Here is a 24,842-nt window from a genome sequence, read left to right as displayed (position 1 = left end):
TATTGTATGTTCATATTCTTCATGGCTTGACTAAACTTTCAAACCATCGGTATTCTTTACCCAAAGCAAGATCCAATTTTTTCGTGTCCACATCTGAATGTGATAAATTTTCACTAGATTCCTTTTTTCTGGGAGGTGGCCTTGACCTTTCTGTGACCTCCATGTCCGAGTCTGAATCAGCATTAATGTTCAACTGTAGTCCACTGTCAATATCATCAATATCATCATCTTCGTCATCTATGACCATCGCTTCAGCCCTTGAACAGACAAACATCATTTATAATAACACAGATGACAAGTCACGAAAAAACTACAGACCAGGGTGCTGTTGTACAAAACAACCTAAAGCTACGACAGTGGTAAGTCTATGTTAAGGTATGGGCGTTACAATCACCTTAGCGCTAAGATCGCTTTGTACAACGGCACCCACAAGTGTATTATTTCCCGACAAATACATTGCCTTGTTGGATAACTCCTGATTCCTAACTGACTGACGGTGTGGGTGTTGGTGTTGGTGTGGGTGTGGGTGTGGGCGTAGGTGTGTTGTGTGTGGTGTGGGTGTGGGAGTGGGTGTGGGTGTGGGTGTGGGAGTGGGTGTGGGTGTGGGTGTGGGTGTGGGTGTGGGTGTGTGTGTGTGTGTGGGAGTGGGTGTGGGAGTGGGTGTGGGTGTGGGAGTGGGTGTGGGTGTGGGTGTGGGAGTGGGTGTGGGTCTGGGAGTGGGTGTGGGTGTGGGCTGAGATACCATACCACAGTTTAACATGGATACCCCCCACACACACCAGTGAGGGAGATGATGCCAGCACATCTTGAGAGGGGACACGCAGCATCTGTGCAAGGTTGCTGATTATACTTTGAAGCTTTGTCACATGTCTGTTTCAAATCAGACAAATAATCAACAGTGCCCCCCTATAGGGCCAGGCCATAAATTTGTTGCTTTTGTTTGCTTTTTGTTGTTTAACACCGCACTCAGCATTATTCCAGCTGTATGATGGCGGTCTGTAAATAATCGAGTCTGGACCAAGACAATCCAATGATTGCTACTGGAACAACCAGTAAAGGTTGCTGAAGACAAATTTGAAGAAAGACCAAGGACCATGTGTCTAGAGTATCATGCATATGCCTTTTTTAGGTTTTCAGCATAGTTGTTGTTGTTGTTTGTTGTTTTACGCCGCACTCAGCAATATTCCAGCTATATGATGGCGGTCTGTAAATAATCAAGTCTGGACCAGACAATCCAGTGATTGACATCATGATCATCGATCTATGCAATTCGATGACATGTATCAACCAAGTCTGTGAGCAAGACCACCCGATCCCTTTAGTCGCCTATTACGACATGCATAGTCGCCTATTACGGCAAGTATGGGTTGCTGAAGACCTATTCCACCCCGGAATCTTCACGGGTCTTTCAGCATAGTAAACATTGCAATCTCTGCATATCTTCCATGCTGAAGGGAGTGGGAGAAAACAAACTTTGACAAAGGTCAGTGTACTTGTAAACTTGTCACTAAAGTTAAAGGGATACTTTCAAATTTAATTACCATTTCCATTTAAGCCATTCCCATTAGAAAAAAATAAATATATAAATAATATTAGACTATAAATTAAATACATCTTGTATATCCATGATATTTCATGCATGTAAGTAATTGGTGTGAGAAATATCAAAAATCGTAATTTGGAATGGACAAGCATAATAGCGTGATTTTAGGCTCAAAAACATAATTATTACGCCATCTCTATTTACTGTTTATACTAACCTGGGTGCGGTTCCTTTAGACAGCCGAGTCTCCAGGAACGCCTGGCAGAAGTCTGGTAGTGGAGGCTGGGCAGTTGCTGACATACTGCACATCTAGAGTGGAGGGAAACACAGGCCCAAACCTCAGTTATTGTCCTCTAGGCATTTTTATTTTAATTGATTCATTTACAAGTATGCTGATTAAAAATTCATAATTGTGGGACAAGTAAAACAAGTAAAAGTATTTTCTTAAGCATAACTTCTGAAACTTAGGAAAATAGAGTGAGTGAGTATGGTTTTACGTCGCTTTTAGCAATATTCCAGCAATATCACGGCAGGGGACACCAGAAATGGGCTCTACACATTGTACCCATGTCGGGAATCGAACCCGGGTCTTTGGCGTGACGAGCGAACGCTTTAACCACTAGGCTACCCGACCGCCCCTAGAAAAATAGAACTGATGGAACAAATGTTATATTTGGGACTACACTTTCTTACTAAAGTACAAATTCTAGTACTTTTGGGGGTTGAGGCCCATTAGGGATTCCAACCTACACTCTCAAAGTGAGGCACATAATAGCATGGTGAGTGGTATTACTGCAGACTTAAAGAGTCTATGACTGTCAAATACCTGTTGAATGAACTGTGTCTCCTTGATGCCCACAGACATGTCAATGAGCTCATGTCTCCGATCCTTGGTGCCAGACTTCCTGTGTTTGGACATGAGCAGGCTGAGAGCTGACTGGGGCAGGTTCTGTTTTATTGGGGTCTGAAAACCACAAGAAACACTTACAAAATGACCTCATCGTATTTGTTGTTTAATGCTACACTCAGCAGTATTCCAGCTACATGACTAGATAATGCAGTGATTGATGTCACATCCTTGCAATTGGGAAACGATGATATACATCAACCAAATCACCGAGCCTGACCATCTCATCCACTTAGTCACCTGTTACGACAAGCACAGTCGCCTTTTAGACAAGCATAGTCGCCTTTTACGACAAGCATAGTCACCTCTTACAACAAGCATGGTTGCCTCTTACGACAAGCATAGTTGCCTCTTACGACAAGCAGTCACCTTTTACGACAAGCATAGTCACCTCTGACGACAAGCATAGACACCTTTCATGACAAGCATAGTCGCCTTTTATGACAAGCATAGTCACCATTCATGACAAGAAGTCGCCTTTTATGACAAGCATAGTCGCCTTTTACGACAAGCATAGTCACCATTTATGACAAGCATAGTCGCCTTTTACTACAAGCATAGACACCTCTTTTGACATGCATAGTCACCTCTGACGACAAGCATAGACACCTTTCATGACAAGCATAGTCGCCTTTTATGACAAGCATAGTCACCTTTCATGACAAGAATAGTCGCCTTTTATGACAAGCATAGTCGCCTTTTACGACAAGCATAGTCACCATTTATGACAAGCATAGTCGCCTTTTAGGACCAGCATGGATTGCTGAAGACCCCACAGGTTACTAACATTATCACCTTGTATATGATACCCAAAACGCAAAGTTTTGATCAAACATAAAATGTTGACCCAAAAATATATTTGTGCTAGAATTGTCTCTAGAATACCCCCAAAAATCCCTTGGTGGGCAAAGGTTTTGAAAAATCATTATTTTGTTCAAAATTAGGATTTATATATTCTTATTTTCTTCAATTCAGAGATATTTTAACACAGCATGCAATCTTTTACAGCAGAACAAAGAATTTAAGCCTCTACCTCCTTATCATACTCCGCTAGGAAGCCGTCCGTCTATCCCTCATGTTTTGTTTCCAAAGCATAACTTGGAAACGGTTTAATATTTTATTATGAAACTTTGTCTATGTATCAAACACATGCTGAACTTCTGCCTTTTGATGTCTTGGTATTTTTAAAAAAAACGTGTTTCCTTGTTTTACAAGGTGCAGGATGTCTGCAATGGGGACATGTTTTCTCAGAAACTACGGAGGTTACATGAATGAAACTTTGCAAGGTTATTTAAGAGATACTTACCAAGACAGAGTTCACAATTTCCTAAATATCCTTCTAACTTAGTTGAGGCCCTTACTCCATACTTTTCACCATTAACTTCCTATTATTCACTACTATATGAACAAACAAAATTCTAATATGTCCATAGTGATAATGCTGTTTTCATGTTGGTCGTGCTATTAGTGTCATTCTTTATTTCAAAGCAGGAATATCAGTCTAGATAAGGCTGTTGTGGTTAACTTCTTTAATACCTTATTGGACGTAAATAAGCGCACAGAGACTCTCAAATTAGAAATAGGGGCCTCTTATTAGAATAATAAGTTGAAAGATATATTTCATGGTTTATGCTGACAGCCTGAAATGTTTATATACGACAGATACATTTTTCCAGAATTTAATTGCCCATAATTAAGGGTGCATGTAACACACGAGTGCGTATTATACGCGAATAAACAAGTCTTGTGTACATTGATCAATCTGAAGGGGTGCTAATTGGGATTGTTCACTAGCCAATATATTAGCAAATATCGCCGTGTGCGCTTATTAGAGCGGGGCGCTTATTGCGTCAAATACGGTAATATGAAGTATATGTTAACACAGGAATGCTGACAATGCATATATTCAGCATCATGTTTTTTTGTACTATTCTAAAAATTTAGGGTCAGTTTATTTACAATAAGAAGATTAATCTGATCTTTGGAATAGTAACACTTATTTTGCGATTTCAATTATGTGCACAAACTCAAAACTGTGCCTCTTGCAGACTACCTTTTTTATATACCCATCAGTGCTGTTCTCAGTGGCTTCATACTGCACTGTAAGGAGATCTTGCTCTTTTGTCATGAAGTACAGCTGGGATTGTCTCTGCCATAGTAGTCTCCCCTTGGCACTGAATGGACTTTCCTCTTTGTGAGGTATAAAAACAGCACTGACAATGTCGTTCTTTGAAACCTGAGTCTGAGTGAAGACCGGCTGGGAATTGGCTGGCTCGAACACATGAACTAGGAAGAGAAGATTGAATGATACTGAAACTGCCATTTGAGTTAAGGGGTGGGTTCTTTTCACGCCCACTTTAAACAATATTTCAATCATATCACAACATATCTGCTTCAAGAACAAGAAAACCCAAAGTGAATTGAGTCATCGAAATGTACTATTTTGGTGATATATTTATGTGACATATTCATGTAAATAATCGAGTCTGGACCAGACAGTCTAGATCTGTCAATATCTAGACCCAAAAGTGTTCGTAATCAATACAGAATGGACAGCATCAACGCGAGGTTGATGATTACACTTTGAAGCTTTGTCTGTTTCCACTCCGACGAATAATCAACAGTGCCCCTAATAAACAGCCAGGCCATCAATTTGTTTCTTTTGTTTGTTTCTCTCCGCACTCAGCAATATTCCAGCTATATGATGGCGGTCTGTAAATTATCAAGTCAGGACCGCACAGTCCAGTGATTGACATCATGAGTAACGAGTCTTGATACTGGAATACGATGAGATGCATCAACCAAGTCAGTGAGCCTGACCATCCGATCCCGTGAGTCGCCTTTCACTGCTTGCTTGGGTTCCTAAGGACCTATTCTACCCCGGATCTTCATGGGTCAGGCCATCAATTAATTCATTACAGTGGTTCTTAAGAAAATTTACAAGATTTGCGTCAACGGACAAGCATCTGTTTCAAACACTGCAACCAGCAAGGTGTGATACTTACGATCCCCAGCGTGTGTAAACACAGACATATACTTGGTCAGTGGGTCGTCAACCAGCACCACCGCCCCTATAGACACACTCCACTGGACTGAAACAAAGAACAGAATATCACTCAAGTTATCCCTACACTGCAGTACTGTGACAAGGTTCATTCAACAGCTGATTTAGTCCGCTCTTGTTTATTCAGTGTACCTCATGTGAACGGGAGAAGTCATTAGCTGTAGGTAAATGTGATGGGGAGAAGTCATTGCCTGTATGCAAAGATATTAGGGAGAAATCATTAGCTGTAGGAAAATGTGATGGGAAGAAGTCCTTGCCTGTATGTAGAGATGTTAGGGAGAAATCATCAGCTGTATTAAAATGTGATGGGGAGAAATCATTAGCTGTAGGTAAACGTGATGGGGAGAAGTCATTGCATGTATGCAAAGATGTAAGGGAGAAATCATCAGCTGTAGGAAAATGTGATGGGGAGAAATCATTGCCTGTATGCAGAGATGTTTGGGAGAAATCATCAGCTGTATTAAAATGTGATGGGTAGAAATCATTAGCTGTAGGTAAACATGATGGGGAGAAGTCATTGCCTGTATGCAGAGATGTTTGGGAGAAATCATCAGCTGTATTAAAATGTGATGGGGAGAAATCATTAGCTGTAGGTAAACATGATGGGGAGAAGTCATTGCCTGTATGCAGAGATGTTAGGGAGAAATCATCAGCTGTATTAATATGTGATGGGGAGAAATCATTAGCTGTAGGTAAACGTGATGGGAAGAATACATTGCCTGTATGCAGAGATGTTAGGGAGAAATCATCAGCTGTATTAAAATGTGATGGGGAGAAATCATTAGTTGTAGCCGACCTGGCCTTTATAAAAGGCTTTCCTTTCATTTCAAAATCTTACCAGAGATCCTGATAAATAGAGGCCAACTTTTAACAAAGGATGTACAGTAAATGGGAAAACAAGCCAACAATTGAAAACACTAGACCTTTCCAACCACATTGTGTACATTTTAGCCTCCAGTGACATCATGCTATTGTTCTCCAGTAGGGTTAAATGTCATAATATCCCTGGGAAATTTTCAAAATAATGTGTTATAGTGATTGAGTGAGTTGGGTTTAACGCCACTTTTAACATTATTCCAGTTATATCGCGGCGTGTCAGCTTAATGTGGGGGGAAAGCCCGAAGTGATGCAGGTCTCGAGCACGGGTATGGTGCTGACAAACCTAGAAACATAGTCCGGGCGAACCGTGATTCGAACCAACCATCATACGTTTCTAGAGTAACCAAGGGACGTAACTCTGCACAGTGAATCGCGGCACCTTAGACAACTGGGCCACCCGTGCCTCCTTAATGTGTTATAATATCACCACGATTTTATATATTTCGAACATGCAACCTTTGTATCTGTAGCCCAGTAAGTGTACTGCTAGGCTACAGAGGCACCGATAAATCACAATGCTTTTAAGAATGTCTTTTTCAAGCAACTGTACGCCAGCAACAGATATTTTATGCCATTACCTAAGGTTCCTGGAAAGTATGTTCGAAACATAATCATTTTGACAAATGTTCTTTTTAGAATCTTTTATTGGTTTAAGTATTGGAGAAAACATGCTCACGAGGTTTTGGTAGACAGAGCATGACCTGGGGAGAGGGAAAAACTGTGGGGGCAAACATGCTCTATCTACCAAAACCGAGGGAAAGTGTTTTTCCATGCTTATAAACCGAAAAAAGAAACTTAAAACAACATTTATCAACATTTTTATGTTTCGAACATACTTTCCATGAACCTTAGGAAACGCGCGTAAAATATCTGTTGCTGGCGTACGGATCTTGAAAAGGACATTCTAAAAACTAGTGAGGCTTATCAACACCTCTGTAGCCTCGTGGTACACTCACTGGGCTACAGATATGAAGGTTGCGAGTTCGATCTTCGGGAATATAGAGAAAACATTTGTCATTTGATTTTACATTTCATGTTACAATCTGAACGGAAGTTATATTAATAAAATACCGAAGACATTATATAAAATTCCTGGGACATTACAACGTCCCTGTTTATGAGATTTAACCCGACTGGAAAGTTAAACCTCACAATAGGTTTTAATGCCTATAGAAAGAAGTCTCTTACATAATAGCGATCCCAATGAATAGGTTTATAAAAGTTAGATAAAACACTTACCCTGGGTTTTTATGAGATGTAAAACCCTTATCCTTGGCACAAAACTTCTATCCCTTAGATTCAGGTTTTAAATCTTATAAAAACCCTGCGACGTGTTCTATCCTACACTTAAGTAAAGGACTTCTACCTCCAACTGTCTCTTACCTGAGCATGTGAGAAGGTTCCACACCGTGAGCTGCCATGCGGTGGTGGCGACCAGCAGGTGACAGCAGGACTTGCGGCCAAACAACACCTGCCTGAAACACAACAGCATTGACTGAAACACCACTTACTTGGCAAACAGCAAACGAGTGGTTGACAGCATGAGCAAATTGATGCACACTTTAGAGTTAATGATGTATCATGTGTATTGCCTGACAGTTAGCAATATTCCAGTCATATACTGGCCTGGGTCTGGGTCAGGCAAACCAGTGGTTGATACCATGAGCATTGATGCATGCTATCAGGTTGGTTGGTTGGTTTGTTTGTTGTTTAACGCCGCACTCAGCAATATTCCAGCTATATGACTGCAGTCTGTAAATATTCGAGTCTGGACCAGACAATCAAGTGATTGATATCATGAGCATCAATCCACACCATTGGGATACGATCATGTGCATCAACCAAGTCAGTGAGCCTGACCACCCGATCCCATTAGTCGCCTCTTACGACAAGCATAGTCACCTTTTGTGGCAAGCACAGGTTGCTGAAGACCTATTCTACCCCGGGTCTTTACAGGTATGCTCTCAGGACAGAAATCATGCAGACCACATACATTCTCTGTTCAACTGTTGTCCAAAACACCAATTTCCATTCTTTGATGTTTTCGCAAAACTCCTTCCATGAAATGGTGAAAACAATGGTTGGGACCACAATTCATAAAGACCAAGCAGGAAGCCATCTGATTTATATGGTTGTTGTTGTGCCACAGTTAGCAATATTCAAGCTATATCGCGGCGATCTGTAACTAATTGAATCAGCGCAAGGTAAACCCATGGTTGATACAATAGGCAGGCTTCCAAGTCACAGAGCCTGACCACCTGATCCAATTTAGCCATCTCTCACTGCAACCATCTTCCTGAGGCAAGGGCAATACTGTCTATGTAAGTCCAGTTTCTACCCTTGCCGAACTAGGCTGGATGAAGTGGTGATGCACAGTGAAGATGATCTAATGGATAATCAAGATCTATATTGTAATAAAACAGGTCTCACTTTGCAAAGAACATCAAATCACAGCACCTTGATTCAAAACATGAAAAGATCAGGAAAATGTCAGATGACGGCAAGTTTACAGTACACATGCTTTGCAAATCCTGCAATCAACTGAAATCTGCATGGCAGTTTACAATTTTGTTACGCAATTTTGTTTGGACTATGCATAAACTCATTATTCATGCCAAAACATGACATCATAATTCCAGCCTAGTTTAGCAAGGGTGGAAACTGGACTTCCATGGTCAGTTAACTCCCTTGCCTCGGGAAGATGGCTGCAACCAACATCATGCTGGACACCTGGTCTACACCCTGGTTCTAACCATGTACACGGCCACTTTGTTGGAGACAAATGGCATGGGGACATGTTCAAGATTTTATCTTTTGATGGCAAATTCTTCTCTACTACCAGGGGAGGTGGGGTAGACTAATGGTTTAACCATTCACTCTTCATGCCAAAGACCCGGGTTTCATTTCAGGTATGGGTACAATGTATGAAGCCCTTTTCTGGAGTCCCTGTCATTATATTGCTGCAATATTGTCAGTTTTACTTGAAATTACTTATCCTATCTCACACTATGCATTTCTTCCTTCATCTTTCGATCCTTATGTGGAAACGTGCTTGAACAAAGTTCCCAGCCTCCAAAAAACAATTCACCTGAACACATCCCAGCATCACCATGGTCACCACCCAAGCAAATTGATCACGCATTGTGATCCCGTGTTTGACAAAGAAGCAAAAACTCATCAAAAGAAAGACATGCATTTGTATGTACACTGCTAATAAAGAATTTAAAGAACACCCAATGTTTTATATGACTACTGTCACGGCTGATGGGTGTTGCAACACAGGGCCTTTCAATTGTGTGTGATATTAAACTTCTTTTGAGTAGTGAGTATTCATGATGACTGTAATTCATTTTGAATATTTTAACAAAAACGACATAGAAAGCAAAAAAATAACACAGAGTAGAGTCTTTTCATGTAATGCAGACCTGAAATGTAGAATCAAATTCTAAAAATTATACAAATCAATAGACAATTAACACATTGTGTCAAAGAAAACAATCTTCTCCCACCTGACATTCTTCTTGTCAAAGCTGCTACTGAAAGTAGTCCTGAGGACGTTAGTATCCGGGTCCCACAGTGTGATGGCGGAGCCGAACACCACGGCCAGGAGGGACCCATCTTCTGCGAATGCTGTCGCTCCTGTATCCATGTCACGGTAGAAGCCGACCGAGTCACACGTCCACTTGCTGTTGAACCCTTTCACAAATATAGGATATTTTTGTTATATTAATTTCGTTCGTTCGTTCGTTCGTTCGTTCGTTCGTGAGTTGGGTCTAAAGCCACTTCGGACTCTGTTCCAGCTATATCACGATGTGTCAGCTTATGTGTGTGTGTGTGTGTGTGGGGGGGGGAATAAAAAAGTGATGCAGGGTTTAGATGAGTATTTGGATTCTTTTCTTGGTTAAATACCAGTGGTGATTTCAGTAATCTTGCCCCTCCTTCAATCCATGCAACCAGCTCAGAGATTTAGGAAAGGTCGTCACAAGAAGTAACAAAAAAATAAATAGTAGAAATATTTATATCAACTTGAATTTGGAGAGAGAAATTATATTTTGGTATGATCTGTAATATTTGTTGAAGGCTGAATGTCACTCTATGTTTAGATGCTGGACTGAACCTACTGTAGATATCGGTGTCGTCTACAAGCGTCCACAGTTTGAACCTGCGGTCCTGTCCCCCGGACACAACTAGTGGCAGCATAGACCTGATGGAGGAGTTATAGGGGCGGAATGTCAGGGAGCAGAGCGCCTTATCGTGGGGTCGGTCCACGACCGTGTTCATCTCGTAGCTGACAACAAATACCAGAAATAAAGTACATGAAAAACAATGTCACTTGATCAACGTGGGGTTTAACGTCTGATGTCGATTTATAGTGCGAGTTCACTGAGATAACATGAATAACCCACTCAGACACAGTATACTGAATCCGAGCCGACCAGTCCTGGTTTTAGCCTCATTAGGCCTAGCACCAGACAAGCACCATCTGTTAACGTCTTTTGGTATGACGCGGCCGGGGATCAAACCCAGGACCTTCAGCCCTCCAGGCAGACGCTCTACCACTAGTCCACGGAGGCCGTCGTCACTTGATGAAGGTCACGTACAATATAACAAAAGATAGAGAAAAACTGAAACAAACGTCTATGACGCAGCAATTCAATGTGTAGAGTGAGTGAGTATGGTTTTACGCTGCTTTTAGCAATATTCCAGCAATGTCACAGCAGGGGACACCAGAAATGGGCTTCAAACATTGAACCCATGTGGGGAATCAAACCCGGGTCTTCAGCATGACGACCAAACGCTTTAACCACTAAGCTACCCAATCGCCCCTGAAACAAAGCAAATCGTGTTTATCTTGTACTTGATGAAACAAAATTGATTCTAAAGTAAATATGATCCGTCATGTTTACATGATATACGGATTTCATATTGGATGAGAGGACAATCACATGACCATAAAACCAATGCACACATGTCTATGTATTAAACATTTCATACGTATGTAAGGAGACTGTATTCTAGAATGACGTAAACACTGACAAACTACTTCCATGTTCCTAGGGAAACCCCTGTGAACTCCCTTGCATAAATACAGAATTGCTGGGTATCATCAGAAAAATTTTGACTGTGTGCCTAGATCTGTGACAGAATATCTATGCTAAGGCCTATGTAAGATGACATAAAGGATGCACACTAAAACTATCGATTCAGTGCCTAAACTGACAGACAAGGGGATCAGGTGGTAAGACTTGCTGACTTGTTTATAGAAACTATTAACTAACCAACCCCTTAAAGGTCAAGTAAAGTGAAAAAAACATTTGAGATTGACAATTGTCCCAGATATAAGAAGTCAAATCCTTGTATATGGCAAAAACCATAGTGCCAAGGTACCAAACCCTCTCAGAATTGGGAATAAACTGTAAATCAACCTGCACATTTGCTGATACTGATTCTTGTCTGAATTTTTTGTTTGGAAAACGACTTTGCCTGTCGTTTTTTATCGTCTGTTTTACGGTATTTCCCTTTTTCAAATTTAATTTCCGTCAAACATTTGTGATTAGGTATCCCCATAAGTATTAAATTCTCAAAGTTGCTATGTTGACTTCACATGCACTTTAACACAAAAACATCTATACCAAGTAAATGTGCTGCCCACCTCTGCTTCTTCTCATCATAATGCCAGAACTTGAGCTGCATCTCGGGCGACATCTCCCCGTCATCCCACAGTTCATAAGTGGCCAGCCAGTCACCACGCTCATCTATTGCGGCCTTGGTGATCTGGGTCACTGTCAGAGGCTGCTCCAGATTCTCCGAGGAGATGTAATTTTGACGAACAATATCAAGCTGAAACATAAAAGCATGGTATTTGTTTGTTTGTTGTCCACTTAACAATATTCCAGGTATATGATGGAGGTCTGTAAATAGGGCGAGTCTGGACCAGACAATCCAGTGATTGGCATCATGAGCATGGATATATGCAATTGGGATACAATGATATGCATCAACCAAGTCAGTGGCCTGACCACGCGATCCCGTTAGTCGCCTCTCATGACAAGCATAGTCGCAAGGTTTGTATGCTTTGTTTCTCGTTTAACGCTGCACTAAGCAATATTCTAGCTACACAACAGAGGTCTGTAAATAATTGAGTCTACCAGACGATCCAGTGATTGATATCATGAACATCATTCCACACAATTGGGTGAGGTGAGGTGAGGTGAGGTGAGGTGAGGTGAAATTTGGTTTAACGTCGCATCCAAGATTATTGCACTTATATAGCGACGTGCATGCACATGTATGTGTGTGTGTGGCTGCTTGTACTAGTCCGGACTGATGCCGATTTATAGTGCTAGCCCACTGAGATACCATGCCGCAGTTTAACATGAATATCCCACTCAGACACAGTATACTGACTCCGAGCCGACCAGTCCTTGTTTTAGCCCCATAATGCCGAGCGCCAGACAGGGTAACAACAAGTACCATCTTTTAACGTCTTTTGGTATGACGCGGCTGGGGATCGAACCCCGGACCTTCCGCTCTCCGGGCGGACGCTCTACCATTAGACCATGGAGGCGGTCCCACACAATTGGGATACAACGACATGCATCAACCAAGTCAGCGAGCCTGATCACCCGATCCCGTTAGTTGCCTCTTACGACAAGCATAGTCGCCTTTCATGGCAAGCATGGGTTGCTGAAGACCTATTCCACCCCGGATCTCCACGGGCCAAAAGAGCATAGTGAGTTGGCTTTTATGATGTCATGCATGTTCAGCTACAATATGGGAGGAGAAAGTGAAGTGATAGAGTCATATTCCACTTTAGTGAAACCCACAAGCACACTTGTAGTGATGGTAATAATCAAAATATGCCTTGGATCTAAACCCTTGATCAGCATATCCTAGCATGAATAAGGGACATAACTTTAAACAACAAACTCTGCTAGCTCAGTGAGGGGACCAAATGATCTTAGCACACAGGCTGACAGACCAAATATCATATAAGAAGTAGCATCTCGTATATCAGTTGAGCTAATAACATCATATTATTCTAACATCCATTCAACTCACGTTAAACAGTTGCCTGTCGTTATGGAGACAGTAGAACTGTAAGTGTCCTGGTCTTCCATTGGTCACTAGAGCCCGTGACCTGGGGTCACAGAGCAGGCCAACAGGGTTTCCGTGGGAGAAGCTTGTCTTGGTGAGCCCCTGGTAGATCTGGCAGATATCCAGGGTGTTCCTCAACAGATGGATACCTGGGAAACAGTCGGACAGTGAGCTATGTGCGTTGTTTAACACCACACTCAGCAATATTCCAGCTATATGATTGGTCATATAAGGCTTTAGTGGAGGTGAGTCTCAGTGATGGTCTTGGCTACTCTCTTCGATTACCCTTTGCGAATAACCAAGTCAGCGAGCCTGACCATCTGATCCATTTAGTCGCCTCTTACGACAAGCATGGGTTGCTGATGACCTATGTTTTCACCCGGTAAAACCACAGGTTTGAGGCAGTCAGATGATGTTGGGTGGGTGCATGGGTGATGTATGGCAACATTACTGTCATGTTGTGACTTGAAAGTAAACCTGGTCACACCTGGAGTCACTACCTTGTTCCCATGCAAGTATCGTGATACATCACTACTGTGGTATATGGTTACAGCCTATGTCCTTCATACTCGCCTGCCTTAAAGCAGTTGATCTGTGTTCCAGACTAAAATGAAACTTTGAGCACCAACTACTGCGGTGTTTCAGTTTAGTACTGAAAGGTCTCCCGCCTGTACTAATGTTCCATATGAAACTGTCTGAAATCTGGTAATTCAGCGTTTCAGTCTGGTTGAAATGTTCTCGCGCGCATGCGAGAGGGAGAGAGGGAGAGAGAGAGAGACACAAACACACACATACACAGCGCGCATGCGAGAGGGAGAGAGAGAGAGACACAAACACACACATACACAGCGCGCATGCGAGAGGGAGAGAGAGAGAGAGAGACACACACACACACACACACACATACACAGCGCGCATGCGAGAGGGAGAGAGAGAGACACAAACACACATACACAGCGCGCATGCGAGAGAGAGACACAAACATACACAGCGCGCATGCGAGAGAGACAGAAAGAGAGAGACACACACACACATATACAGCGCGCATGCGAGAGGGAGAGAGAGAGACACACAAACACACACATACACAGCGCGCATGCGAGAGGGAGAGAGAGAGAGACACAAACACACACATACACAGCGCGCATGCGAGAGGGAGAGAGAGAGACACACAAACACACAGCGCGCATGCGAGAGGGAGAGAGAGAGAGACACAAACACACACACACACACACATACACAGCGCGCATGCGAGAGGGAGAGAGAGAGACACAAACACACATACACAGCGCGCATGCGAGAGAGAGAGAGACACAAACATACACAGCGCGCATGCGAGAGAGACAGAAAGAGAGAGACACACACACACATATACAGCGCGCATGCGAGACAGAGAGAGAGAGACACACACACACACATACACAGCGTGCATGCCAGAGGGAGAGAGAGAGAGACACAAACACACACATACACAGCGCGCATGCGAGAGAGAGAGACACACACACACATACACAGCGCGCATGCGAGAAAGAGACACACACACACAGCGCGCATGCGAGAGAGAGAGAGAGAGAGAGAGACACACACAAACACACACTTACACAGCGCGCATGCGAGAGAGAGAGACACACACACAGCGCGCATGCGAGAGAGAGAGACACACACACACATACACAGCGCGCATGCGAGAAAGAGACACACACACACAGCGCGCATGCGAGAGAGAGAGACACACACACACAAACACACACTTACACAGCGCGCATGCGAGAGAGAGAGAGAGAGAGAGAGACACACACACACACATACACAGCGCGCATGAGAGAGACACACACACACATACACAGCGCGCATGCGAGAGAGAGAGAGAGAGAGAGAGAGAGAGAGAGAGAGACACACACACACATACACAGCACGCATGCGAGAGAGAGAGACACACACACATACACAGCGCGCATGCGATAGAGAGAAAGCAACACACACACACACAAACAGCGCGCATGCGATGGAGAGAAAGCAACACACACACACACAAACAGCGCGCATGCGAGAGAGAGAGACACATACACAGCGCGCATGCGAGAGAGACACACACACATACACAGCGAGCTTGCGAGAGAGAGAGAGAGAGACACACACACACAGCGCGCATGCGAGAGAGAGAGACACACACACACAGCGTGCATGCGAGAGAGAGAGACACACACACACACACACACACATACACAGCGCGCATGCGAGAGAGAAAGAAAGAGACACCCACACACACAGCGCGCATGCAAGAGAGAGAGAGAGAGACACACACACATATACACAGCACGTATGCGAGAGAGAGAGACACACACACACATACACAGCACGCATGCGAGAGAGAGAGAGAGAGAGAGAGAGAGAGAGAGAGAGAGAGAGAGAGACACACACACATACCGTTGTCCTGATGTGACACAGCATACAGGAGGTTGTCAGGGGCACACGTGACGTGGGTGATGGGGGATCCCAGCCGGGGCTTGAAGTCCTTGTAGTGAGTCTCGTACTGCCACTTGACCAGTGTGCACTCGTGGCCTCCACTCAGCAAGAAGGAGCCTGATACAAATACACTCCACTCATTAGACAAATACACAGAGAACAACCAACGAACCCCACCCCAGTCTAGTAAAGTTCAGTCCCCAAATGCGAATCTTCAGTTTTCACTCATCCTCATCTTAGTGTTCCTCCCAGCGTCCATTACCTTCAGGTGAGAATGTGAGGTCCAGAACAGCCAGGGCATGCCAGTGGTAGACAGACTTCACCATCTGCCTCTCATTGGTGAAACTGTACCTGCAACAACAGCGAGAGGAGGGTCACACCATCCAAGTACTCCAGACATGTCACTGGTATTGGAGTCAGCATATCAGTGGTTGATAGAAGCATGGAGTGAGTGAGTGAGTGAGTGAGGTTTTATGCCACTTTTAGCAATATTTCAGCACCATCCAAGTACTCCAGACATGTCACTGGTATTGGAGTCGGCATATCAGTGGTTGATAGAAGCATGGAGTGAGTGAGTGAGTGAGTGAGTGAGGTTTTATGCCACTTTTAGCAATATTCCAGCTCCATCCAAGTATTCCAGATATGTCACTGGTATTGGAGTTGGAGTACTAGTGGTTGCTAGAAGCATGGAGTGAGTGAGTGAGTGAGTGGGTGGGTGGGTGACTGAGTGGGTGGGTGGGGGTGTGGGTGTTTGAGTGAGTGAGTGAGTGGGTGGGTTGGTGGGTGACTGAGTGAGTGAGTGGGTGGGTGGGTGACTGAGTGGGTGGGTGAGTGAGTGAGTGGGGGTGGGGGGTGGGTGAGTGAGTGAGTGAGTGAGTGGGTGGGTGAGTGAGTGGGGGTGTGGGTGGGTGAGTGAGTGAGTGAGTGAGTGGGTGGGTGGGTGACTGAGTGGGTGGGTGAGTGAGTGGGGGTGGGGGTGTGTGAGTGAGTGAGTGAGTGGGTGGGTGGGTGGGTGGGTGAGTCAGTGAGTGGGGGTGTGGGTGGGTGAGTGAGTGAGTGAGTGGGTGGGTGGGTGGGTGACTGAGTGAGTGAGTGGGTGGGTGGGTGACTGAGTGGGTGGGTGAGTGAGTGGGTGGGTGGGTGAGTGAGTGGGTGGGTGGGTGAGTGAGTGGGGGTGTGGGTGGGTGGGTGAGTGAGTGAGTGAGTGGGGGTGTGGGTGGGTGAGTGAGTGAGTGAGTGAGTGAGTGAGTGAGTTAGTGAGTGTAAGAATGATTGAGTGCAACCAATGTCACCAGCACCTTCACATTAAGGACCCTCAACATCAGTTATCATGGTCATGATGGGGGTTATCGGACAGCCTCACTGAGCAACATACCAGTAGTATATCTTGCCGTCGGAGCAGCCAGTAGCCAGGGACAGCTCTGTGGGGTGGGCTGACACACAAGTGATCTCAACATACTGCATCTTGTATCTGTCAATACAAGGCAAACATCACTATACTCAAGTACAGACTGAGTGTGGTTTTACGCCACTTTCAGCAATATACCACCAATGTCAAGGCACGGATCACCAGAAATACAGGCCTCAAAGTCTAAATTTTTACAAAGTAGCCAGTATTTTTTTTAGGTAGCCAGTGATAAAATCAAGAAGTCAAGCCAATAGTGCAGGTAGCCAAAAGCATTAGAAATTATCTTTTATCAAATAACTATTGTAATATGTACAAGTCAGAGCACTATCCTTGAAACTGTATATTAGTAGAAACTGCACTTGAGTTTTGTTATTTGTGACTCGAACAATGATGCAATTTATGTTACCAGATTATATAGGTATATTCTTGCTTATCCAGTGAACTATCAACTAAAATAAAATACTAATTACATTAATATTTACGCATTTCGGTTCATTGTTGACTTTAGGAGGAATTATTTGAGTGGATAATTGGTAGCAGACATGTTTATTTTAGTGTCTACATATGTGTAGCAATAGAATTTACTTGCCACAAGATATTTTTCAAGGTAGTCATTTGGCTGCCTCTGAATTTTAGACAGTAGACAAATTGAAAGATAGTGGCCATAGGCGACCATTTCAGTCGCAACTTTGAGGCCTGAAATGGGTTTCACATTGTACCAGTTTGGGGAATCAAACACAGGTCTTCAACATGACAAGCAAATACTTTAACCAACAGCCAACCCCATCGCCCCCAAAGTGCAGACTGAGACTTTAAATTACAGCCCAAACAAACTTGCCCAATAAAAGTGAATAGAATCTTAAAATTAACCTCCACAGAAACGGACACATTAGTATGCCATAATAAAGACATACCAACCCCATCTGAATATGCTAACATCATCCATCTATGAGTACTTGAGTAAATATGGTTTTACACCACTTTTAGCAACATTCCAGCAAATATCGTGATAAGGGACACCAGCAATAGGCTTCACACACTGTACCCATGTCCGGAATCGAACCCGGGTTTTCAGCATGACGAGCTAACGCTTTAACCACTAGGCTACCCGACCACCCTCACACATCTATGAGGCGAAATGTGATAACAGATATGATATGACCGAATGTGTTCGAAACCTGTGAAGAACCGGGGTAGAATAGGTCTTCAACAACCCATGCTTGTCATAAAAGGCGACTATGCTTGTCGTAAAAAGGGACTAACAGGATCGGGTGGTCAGGCTCGCTGACTTGGTTGATGAATGTCATTGTACCACAATTGCGTTGATCGATGATCATGATGTCAATCACTGGATTGTCTGGTCCAGACTCGATTATTTACAAACCGTATAGTTGGAATATTGCTGAGTGCAGCGTTAAACCATAAATAAACAAACAAACAAACAAACAAACATCATACATCTATGAAAGGATACTTCTGAAAGCAGTTTAACTTGTAAACAAATATCATTGAAAGAAGGTAAAAAATGCTTACTTGATACATTTCTTATTGTAGTGAATTAAAAGTTCTTTTCTGTTTGTTGATACTCCAGCAAAATAGTCATCCTGAAAGGAACAAAAAACAACATTAGAACGAGAACTTGACATGGACATATGTTTTATTGAGGCAAGGCACAAGGCCTGACAGTCGTCTAAGGCCCCGCGATTCGCTGTGCAGAGTTATGTCCCTTGGGCACGCCAGACACCTATGATTGTGGGTTCAAATCTTGGTTTGCCCCGATTATGTTTCTAGGTTTGTCAGCACCATACCCATGCTCGTGTGTTTCACAGAAGTTGTAAACGTCTAAGACCTGCATCACTTTGGGCATTCCTCCCACATTAAGCTGAAACGCCGTGATATAACTGGAATACTGTTAAAAGCGGCGATAAACCAAACGCACTCACTCATTCACAATGCCTGACCACAAAAGCTGCCTCCCATAAGTTCTAGAGACTTAAAGACACTGAACCAAAAACTGCTAGCTAACTGGTGACCTTTACTCAACTGAGTAAAGAAAAGACAATGGAGAGCAACCATTAGGTCTGACTGATTTTCAGTGACATAAACACCTGATTTGGTTAACCCCTTATGTTCCCGCTCAATCAGCATGGACATGAAAATAATTGTATGATGATTTAGTTAATAACTCTACCTTACCACAATGCTATTTGACAACCTATCATAGGTCTTTTAATAGAGACTAGCGACCATTTTGGAGATCTATTTACTTGTTTTCGTACCAGCTATGAAGTGTTTCAGCCTGTATGTACATTCATCGATACCTAATACCTCGAGGACCTCGAGCAAACACCCACCTTCTGTCCCATGTCCACGGTCTTGGCGTCAAGCGCACAACTCTCGAAGATGACACCTTGTATTGTGGCTTTCAGGTCCTTCGACACTCCTTTGTACCCAACAACTTGACCCTCTTCAAAGAAATCAATAACATATACCATTAATCTCAGAGCAGACAACATGTTAAACATCACTGTATGTAATACCACCTGATGTAATGTGCCCTACCCTGTCACACTACTGGTGTATGTGCCCTACCCTGTCACAGTACTGGTGTATGTGCCCTTCCCTTTCACACTGCTGGCGTATGTGCCCTACCCTTTCACACTACTGGCATAAGTGCCCTACCCTGTCACAGTACTGGTGTATGTGCCCTACCCTTTCACACTGCTGGCGTATGTGCCCTACCCTGTCAGACTACTGGCATATGTGCCCTACCCTGTCACAGTACTGGCGTATGTGCCCTACCCTGTCACAGTACTGGTGTATGTACCCTACCCTGTCACAGTACTGGCGTATGTGCCCTACTGTGTCACACTACTGGCGTATGTGCCCTACCCTGTCACACTACTGGTGTAAGTGCCCTACCCTGTCACAGTACTGGTGTATGTGCCCTACCCTTTCACACTACTGGCGTATGTGCCCTTCCCTGTCACACTACTGGCATATGTGCCCTACTGTGTCACACTACTGGCGTATGTGCCCTACCCTGTCACACTACTGGTGTATGTGCCCTACCCTGTCACAGTACTGGTGTATGTGCCCTTCCCTTTCACACTGCTGGCGTATGTGCCCTACCCTTTCACACTACTGGCATAAGTGCCCTACCCTGTCACAGTACTGGTGTATGTGCCCTACCCTGTCACACTACTGGTGTATGTGCCCTACCCTGTCACACTACTGGCGTATGTGCCCTACCCTGTCACACTACTGGCATATGTGCCCTACCCTGTCACACTACTGGCATATGTGCCCTACTGTGTCACACTACTGGCGTATGTGCCCTACTGTGTCACACTACTGGCGTATGTGCCCTACTGTGTCACACTACTGGTGTATGTGCCCTACTGTGTCACACTACTGGTGTATGTGCCCTACTGTGTCACACTACTGGTGTATGTGCCCTACCCTGTCACACTACTGGCGTATGTGCCCTACTGTGTCACACTACTGGTGTATGTGCCCTACCCTGTCACACTACTGGCGTATGTGCCCTACTGTGTCACACTACTGGCGTATGTGCACTACCCTGTCACACTACTGGTATATGTGCCTACCCTGTATACCACTGGCATATGTGCCCTACCCTGTCACACTACTGGCATATGTGCCCTACCCTGTCACACTACTGGCATATGTGCCCTACCCTGTCACACTACTGGTATATGTGTCTACCCTGTATACCACTGGCATATGTGCCCTACCCTGTCACAGTACTGGCATATGTGCCCTACCCTGTCACACTACTGGTATATGTGTCTACCCTGTATACCACTGGCATATGTGCCCTACCCTGTCACACTACTGGTATATGTGTCTACCCTGTATACCACTGGCATATGTGCCCTACCCTGTCACAGTACTGGTATATGTGCCCTACCCTGTCACACTACTGGCATATGTGCCCCACCCTGTATACCACTGGTGTATGTGCACTACCCTGAAATACCACTGATGCCTTAAGCAGCAGATCCTGGCACAGCTAATCCAGACAACTCTTCACAGCTGCAGCCCCTTAGACACTGTGAAACCTTATTTTATAATAAAATGTTACCTTTCAAACACTGTTTTCTCGGACTAGACTGCAGAACATGGAAATAAAACTGGCCTCCGCTGATCTTCACACTCACAAGACCAAACAATGGCTGCGGAAATGTGTAGCTCTGGAAACAAAACAGTTTTCATGGACGACTGACCATCACATATTCTTTAGTTCTCATGAAAACTTATAAGATGCACAAAAGGATATGCTTGTCATATGAGAGTCTACCAAAATGGATCAAACTCTGTGACTTGCATGAGGATTGCTCATCCTTTCAGACACTGGATTGCCTGGTGCAGAACAGATTGTTCACAAGCTGCAGTCATATATACTGGAATATTGTTGATGGCTGAGTTATACAACATACTTACTCATCACAATATCTAATGCACTTGGAATACAAATGTGGCAAATGCACCAACTATAATCTGGGATACTAGTAGTTTGATTGTTTGTTTGTTTAACGCCGCACTCTCTAAGTGCAATAATCTTGGACATTTATCCTCACTCTTGCATGCTGGTCTCATGGGTTTTCTCTTAACTGCCTCTTACAACTAGCCATGGGATGGGGGACACATTCTATCCTGGTGTCATGGGTTTCCTCTTAACTGCCTCTTACAACTAGCAATGGGGTAGGGGACACATTCTACACACACTGACCTTGAGCATGACGCCATCAATGTAGTCCCAGAAGAACACCTGGGCATCAAGGCCACTTGAGATCAGCTGAAACATGACCAGCACCAATAAGTAATCCAACTGACTGATATGTTAACATGGTAGATAATACAGAAACACAAATACTGAAATCAGCATGGCTAGAGAGCTTTGAATGGAGAGCTAAGTGAAACAGTCAGAAGAAATTGTCATCAGGGGTCATTTAGCTGAACAAAAGCAAAAATAAATTTTACATTTTTTTAAAAAGGTAAAGACAAGGACTTTTGATAAATTGATAGGGCTACTGACTTGCTATATATTCATCACTCACAATTTGTGCATAAAACATTTAAAAATCATTCTATCTTGTAAAAAGTTACATAACCTTCAATCCTTTGAAAGGCATTTGGTGAGTGAGTATTGTTTTACGCAGCTTTTAGCAATATTCCAACAGAGAATGATTCTTGAGTGCACACTGATCCAGTGACCAGGGTAATAATAGTGCTTTGTGCAGGCCCCTGACTGGTGTGGAAATATGCACAGAATCAATGGCCTATTATTACCTGTAGCTTGTTGGCTGGATTCAGCATCAGACATGTCACTTTGTCTGTGTGAGCCTGCAGCTCGCGGACACACTCCCCACTCTCCGTGCTGTACACCTTTACTGCGCTGCCCGACCCACAGAACAGACATCTGCAATGTAGAACATTCAATGTACACAATTCTGCTTTGTCCTTTGGGGGATTTCAGATTAGAATAGGTCCCAGCAACCTATGCTGGTTGTTCCTAATAATATCAACCACAGGATTATCTAGTTAATTCTACAGGCCACTGTTACATAGATGGAATATTGTTCAGGGTGGTTTTAAAAAACAAAAAAATCTCATATTCTGATCTGGGGCTGCTGAAGTGTTAATGTTAAAAAAGAATTTACCCCCCAAAGCACTAGATCTATGTTCAACTTTCATAACAAAAACATGTAAAAATGATTGCACAAATCAGGATGTGTATCGCAAAGTCTATTCTCTTATTAACACTGTACATTTGTTGATGTGATTCCCAAGCTAATATGGATAGAATATGCAAGAAAACTACTAATCTGGATAATATTTCTATAATATTAGTGTGTGATGATGTTCTTGGTACACATTTTGTGTTACATAAATCTGAAACATGTTTGTGCTTGGTTTAATGTAGCTGGTATAATGCCATCTTCCCATGGCAATGCAGTTAACTGACTTTAAAAGTCCAGTTTCCACCCTTGCGGAACTGGGCTGGAATTCCTGGGCTCGATCATAGCGCCACCAAGGAAATGGAAATTGTTTACGAAGTGAGTACTTCCTGGTTACTGATTTGCATTAATAGACAGCCACTAAGGGGCGTGTCCCGCATGAACTACTGAAAATCACAAATGCTGTGATACAATAAATGACTGCGGTACCACAGGTTCCGAATATGTATGTTTATCATCCAAAACTGGCTCCCACAGGAGATATCACTTGGATGAGATCAAGCGATATCTACACTGTAGATATCGCTGCAATGAAATTACATCACAATGCTTTGCAGATCATTGTGACGTCACTGGTAACCATGACGTCACAATCAAATGACATCACTAATGGCTCTGCTACTGAAGCTGTTTGCAGTACTTTTTACTCTGAAGACACTGCTAATTACTGTCTATAAATTGAAAAAGTTGAAAGAATGATGTTGGATGATAAATAATATCTCACCCTCGTGTCTTTTGATATCAAATATATCAACGCTCGTTGATAAAAGTGGCAAAAATCCTCGGCAAGCCCTCGGAATTTTTGCCACTTTTATCAACTCATGTTGATATATTTGATATCAAATGACACTCGGGTGAGATTCTCTATATATGAGATAGCAAACGCAGCCTGACTCATTAATTTGTTTGTTTAACGTTGCACTCAGGAATATTCGAGCTATTTGACAACGGTCTGTAAATAATCGAGTCTAGACCAGACAATCTAGTGATTTACATCCTGAGCATCGACCTATGCAATTGGCTTACGATGACATGCATCAACCAATTCAGCAATTAAGTTTGACTACCCAATCCCGTTTTACGGTAAACATGGGTAAAGGGGTGCTATGTCTCAAAGAAGAATCAAAGTAGCTTTTTCCTACAGAAATGACTCCATAATGTGGAATGGATCATGTCAATTTTGCAAAACACATGCGCGAAAAGTGTAGATTGTGATTAAAATTCGTAAAATATATCAATGTCGAATCATATTTACACAATGTCACTAGAAACAAGTTGTGCATAAGAATAACTAACTTTGTATCATGAGAAAATACAGGTTTTGTTTGAACGATGCTTTCACCAGCACGTAAACACACGATAGGCTTGTCGTCAACAATATCCACGTGCGGCATGGTCGTCGCCATTACAGTCTACCGTGACCTGTTTAAAACGACTGTTTTGATTGGTTTTGACCCAGAAGTAAGCCAATCAAGACGCACGTCTCTAAATCTTTACTTAAAACCAAGTAATTCCGGTTCCTGCCAAGGTTGACGAAATATATTTCGACAAGACTAAAAGTGCAGAGAAAACCGACACAGAATCATGGTGAAGTTGAGCCCAGGTGCCAAGCAAAGAGTTACATCGTTGCTGAATGTGACACGAGTTGTTTTTCAATGGGGATTCATCCCAACTGTTCTTTATTTAGGTAACTGACTTGTTCTATACTATTT

General features: G+C 43.3%; 1 protein-coding gene across 1 annotated transcript; it reads right to left on the bottom strand.

The window, feature by feature from the left end:
- Positions 1-24,536, bottom strand: LOC139464438 (WD repeat-containing protein 75-like). The gene is made up of 19 exons (XM_071245973.1): positions 24,427-24,536; positions 22,682-22,811; positions 22,122-22,187; positions 21,474-21,582; positions 19,720-19,832; positions 18,899-18,969; positions 17,333-17,428; positions 16,220-16,308; positions 15,919-16,074; positions 13,456-13,640; positions 12,047-12,234; positions 10,515-10,681; positions 9,903-10,089; positions 7,777-7,868; positions 5,456-5,542; positions 4,504-4,736; positions 2,370-2,507; positions 1,761-1,852; positions 1-257 (listed from the first exon to the last, which is right to left on the bottom strand). Exons 1-19 carry the CDS (start codon positions 24,534-24,536, stop codon positions 20-22), a joined length of 2,547 nt encoding a protein of 848 aa, XP_071102074.1. The 3' UTR covers positions 1-19.
- Between the last annotated feature and the right edge of the window lie 306 nt (positions 24,537-24,842).

This window comes from Haliotis cracherodii, unplaced genomic scaffold (assembly GCF_022045235.1).
Source record: "Haliotis cracherodii isolate W230 unplaced genomic scaffold, xgHalCrac1.p SCAF_17, whole genome shotgun sequence".
NCBI lineage: Eukaryota > Metazoa > Mollusca > Gastropoda > Lepetellida > Haliotidae > Haliotis > Haliotis cracherodii.
Note: the sequence above shows the minus strand (reverse complement) of the source record. Positions and strands in the feature narration are given on the sequence as shown.

Coding starts and splice junctions, on each gene's coding strand:
- LOC139464438 (XM_071245973.1), bottom strand. CDS start 24,536: ATGGCGACGACCATGCCGCACGTGGATATTGTTGACGACAAGCCTATC. Junction 19,833..21,473: donor GAGAAAACAGTGTTTGAAAG/GTAACATTTTAT, acceptor ATTTCTTTGAAG/AGGGTCAAGTTGTTGGGTAC. Junction 5,543..7,776: donor GAACCTTCTCACATGCTCAG/GTAAGAGACAGT, acceptor TCTTTGTTTCAG/TCCAGTGGAGTGTGTCTATA.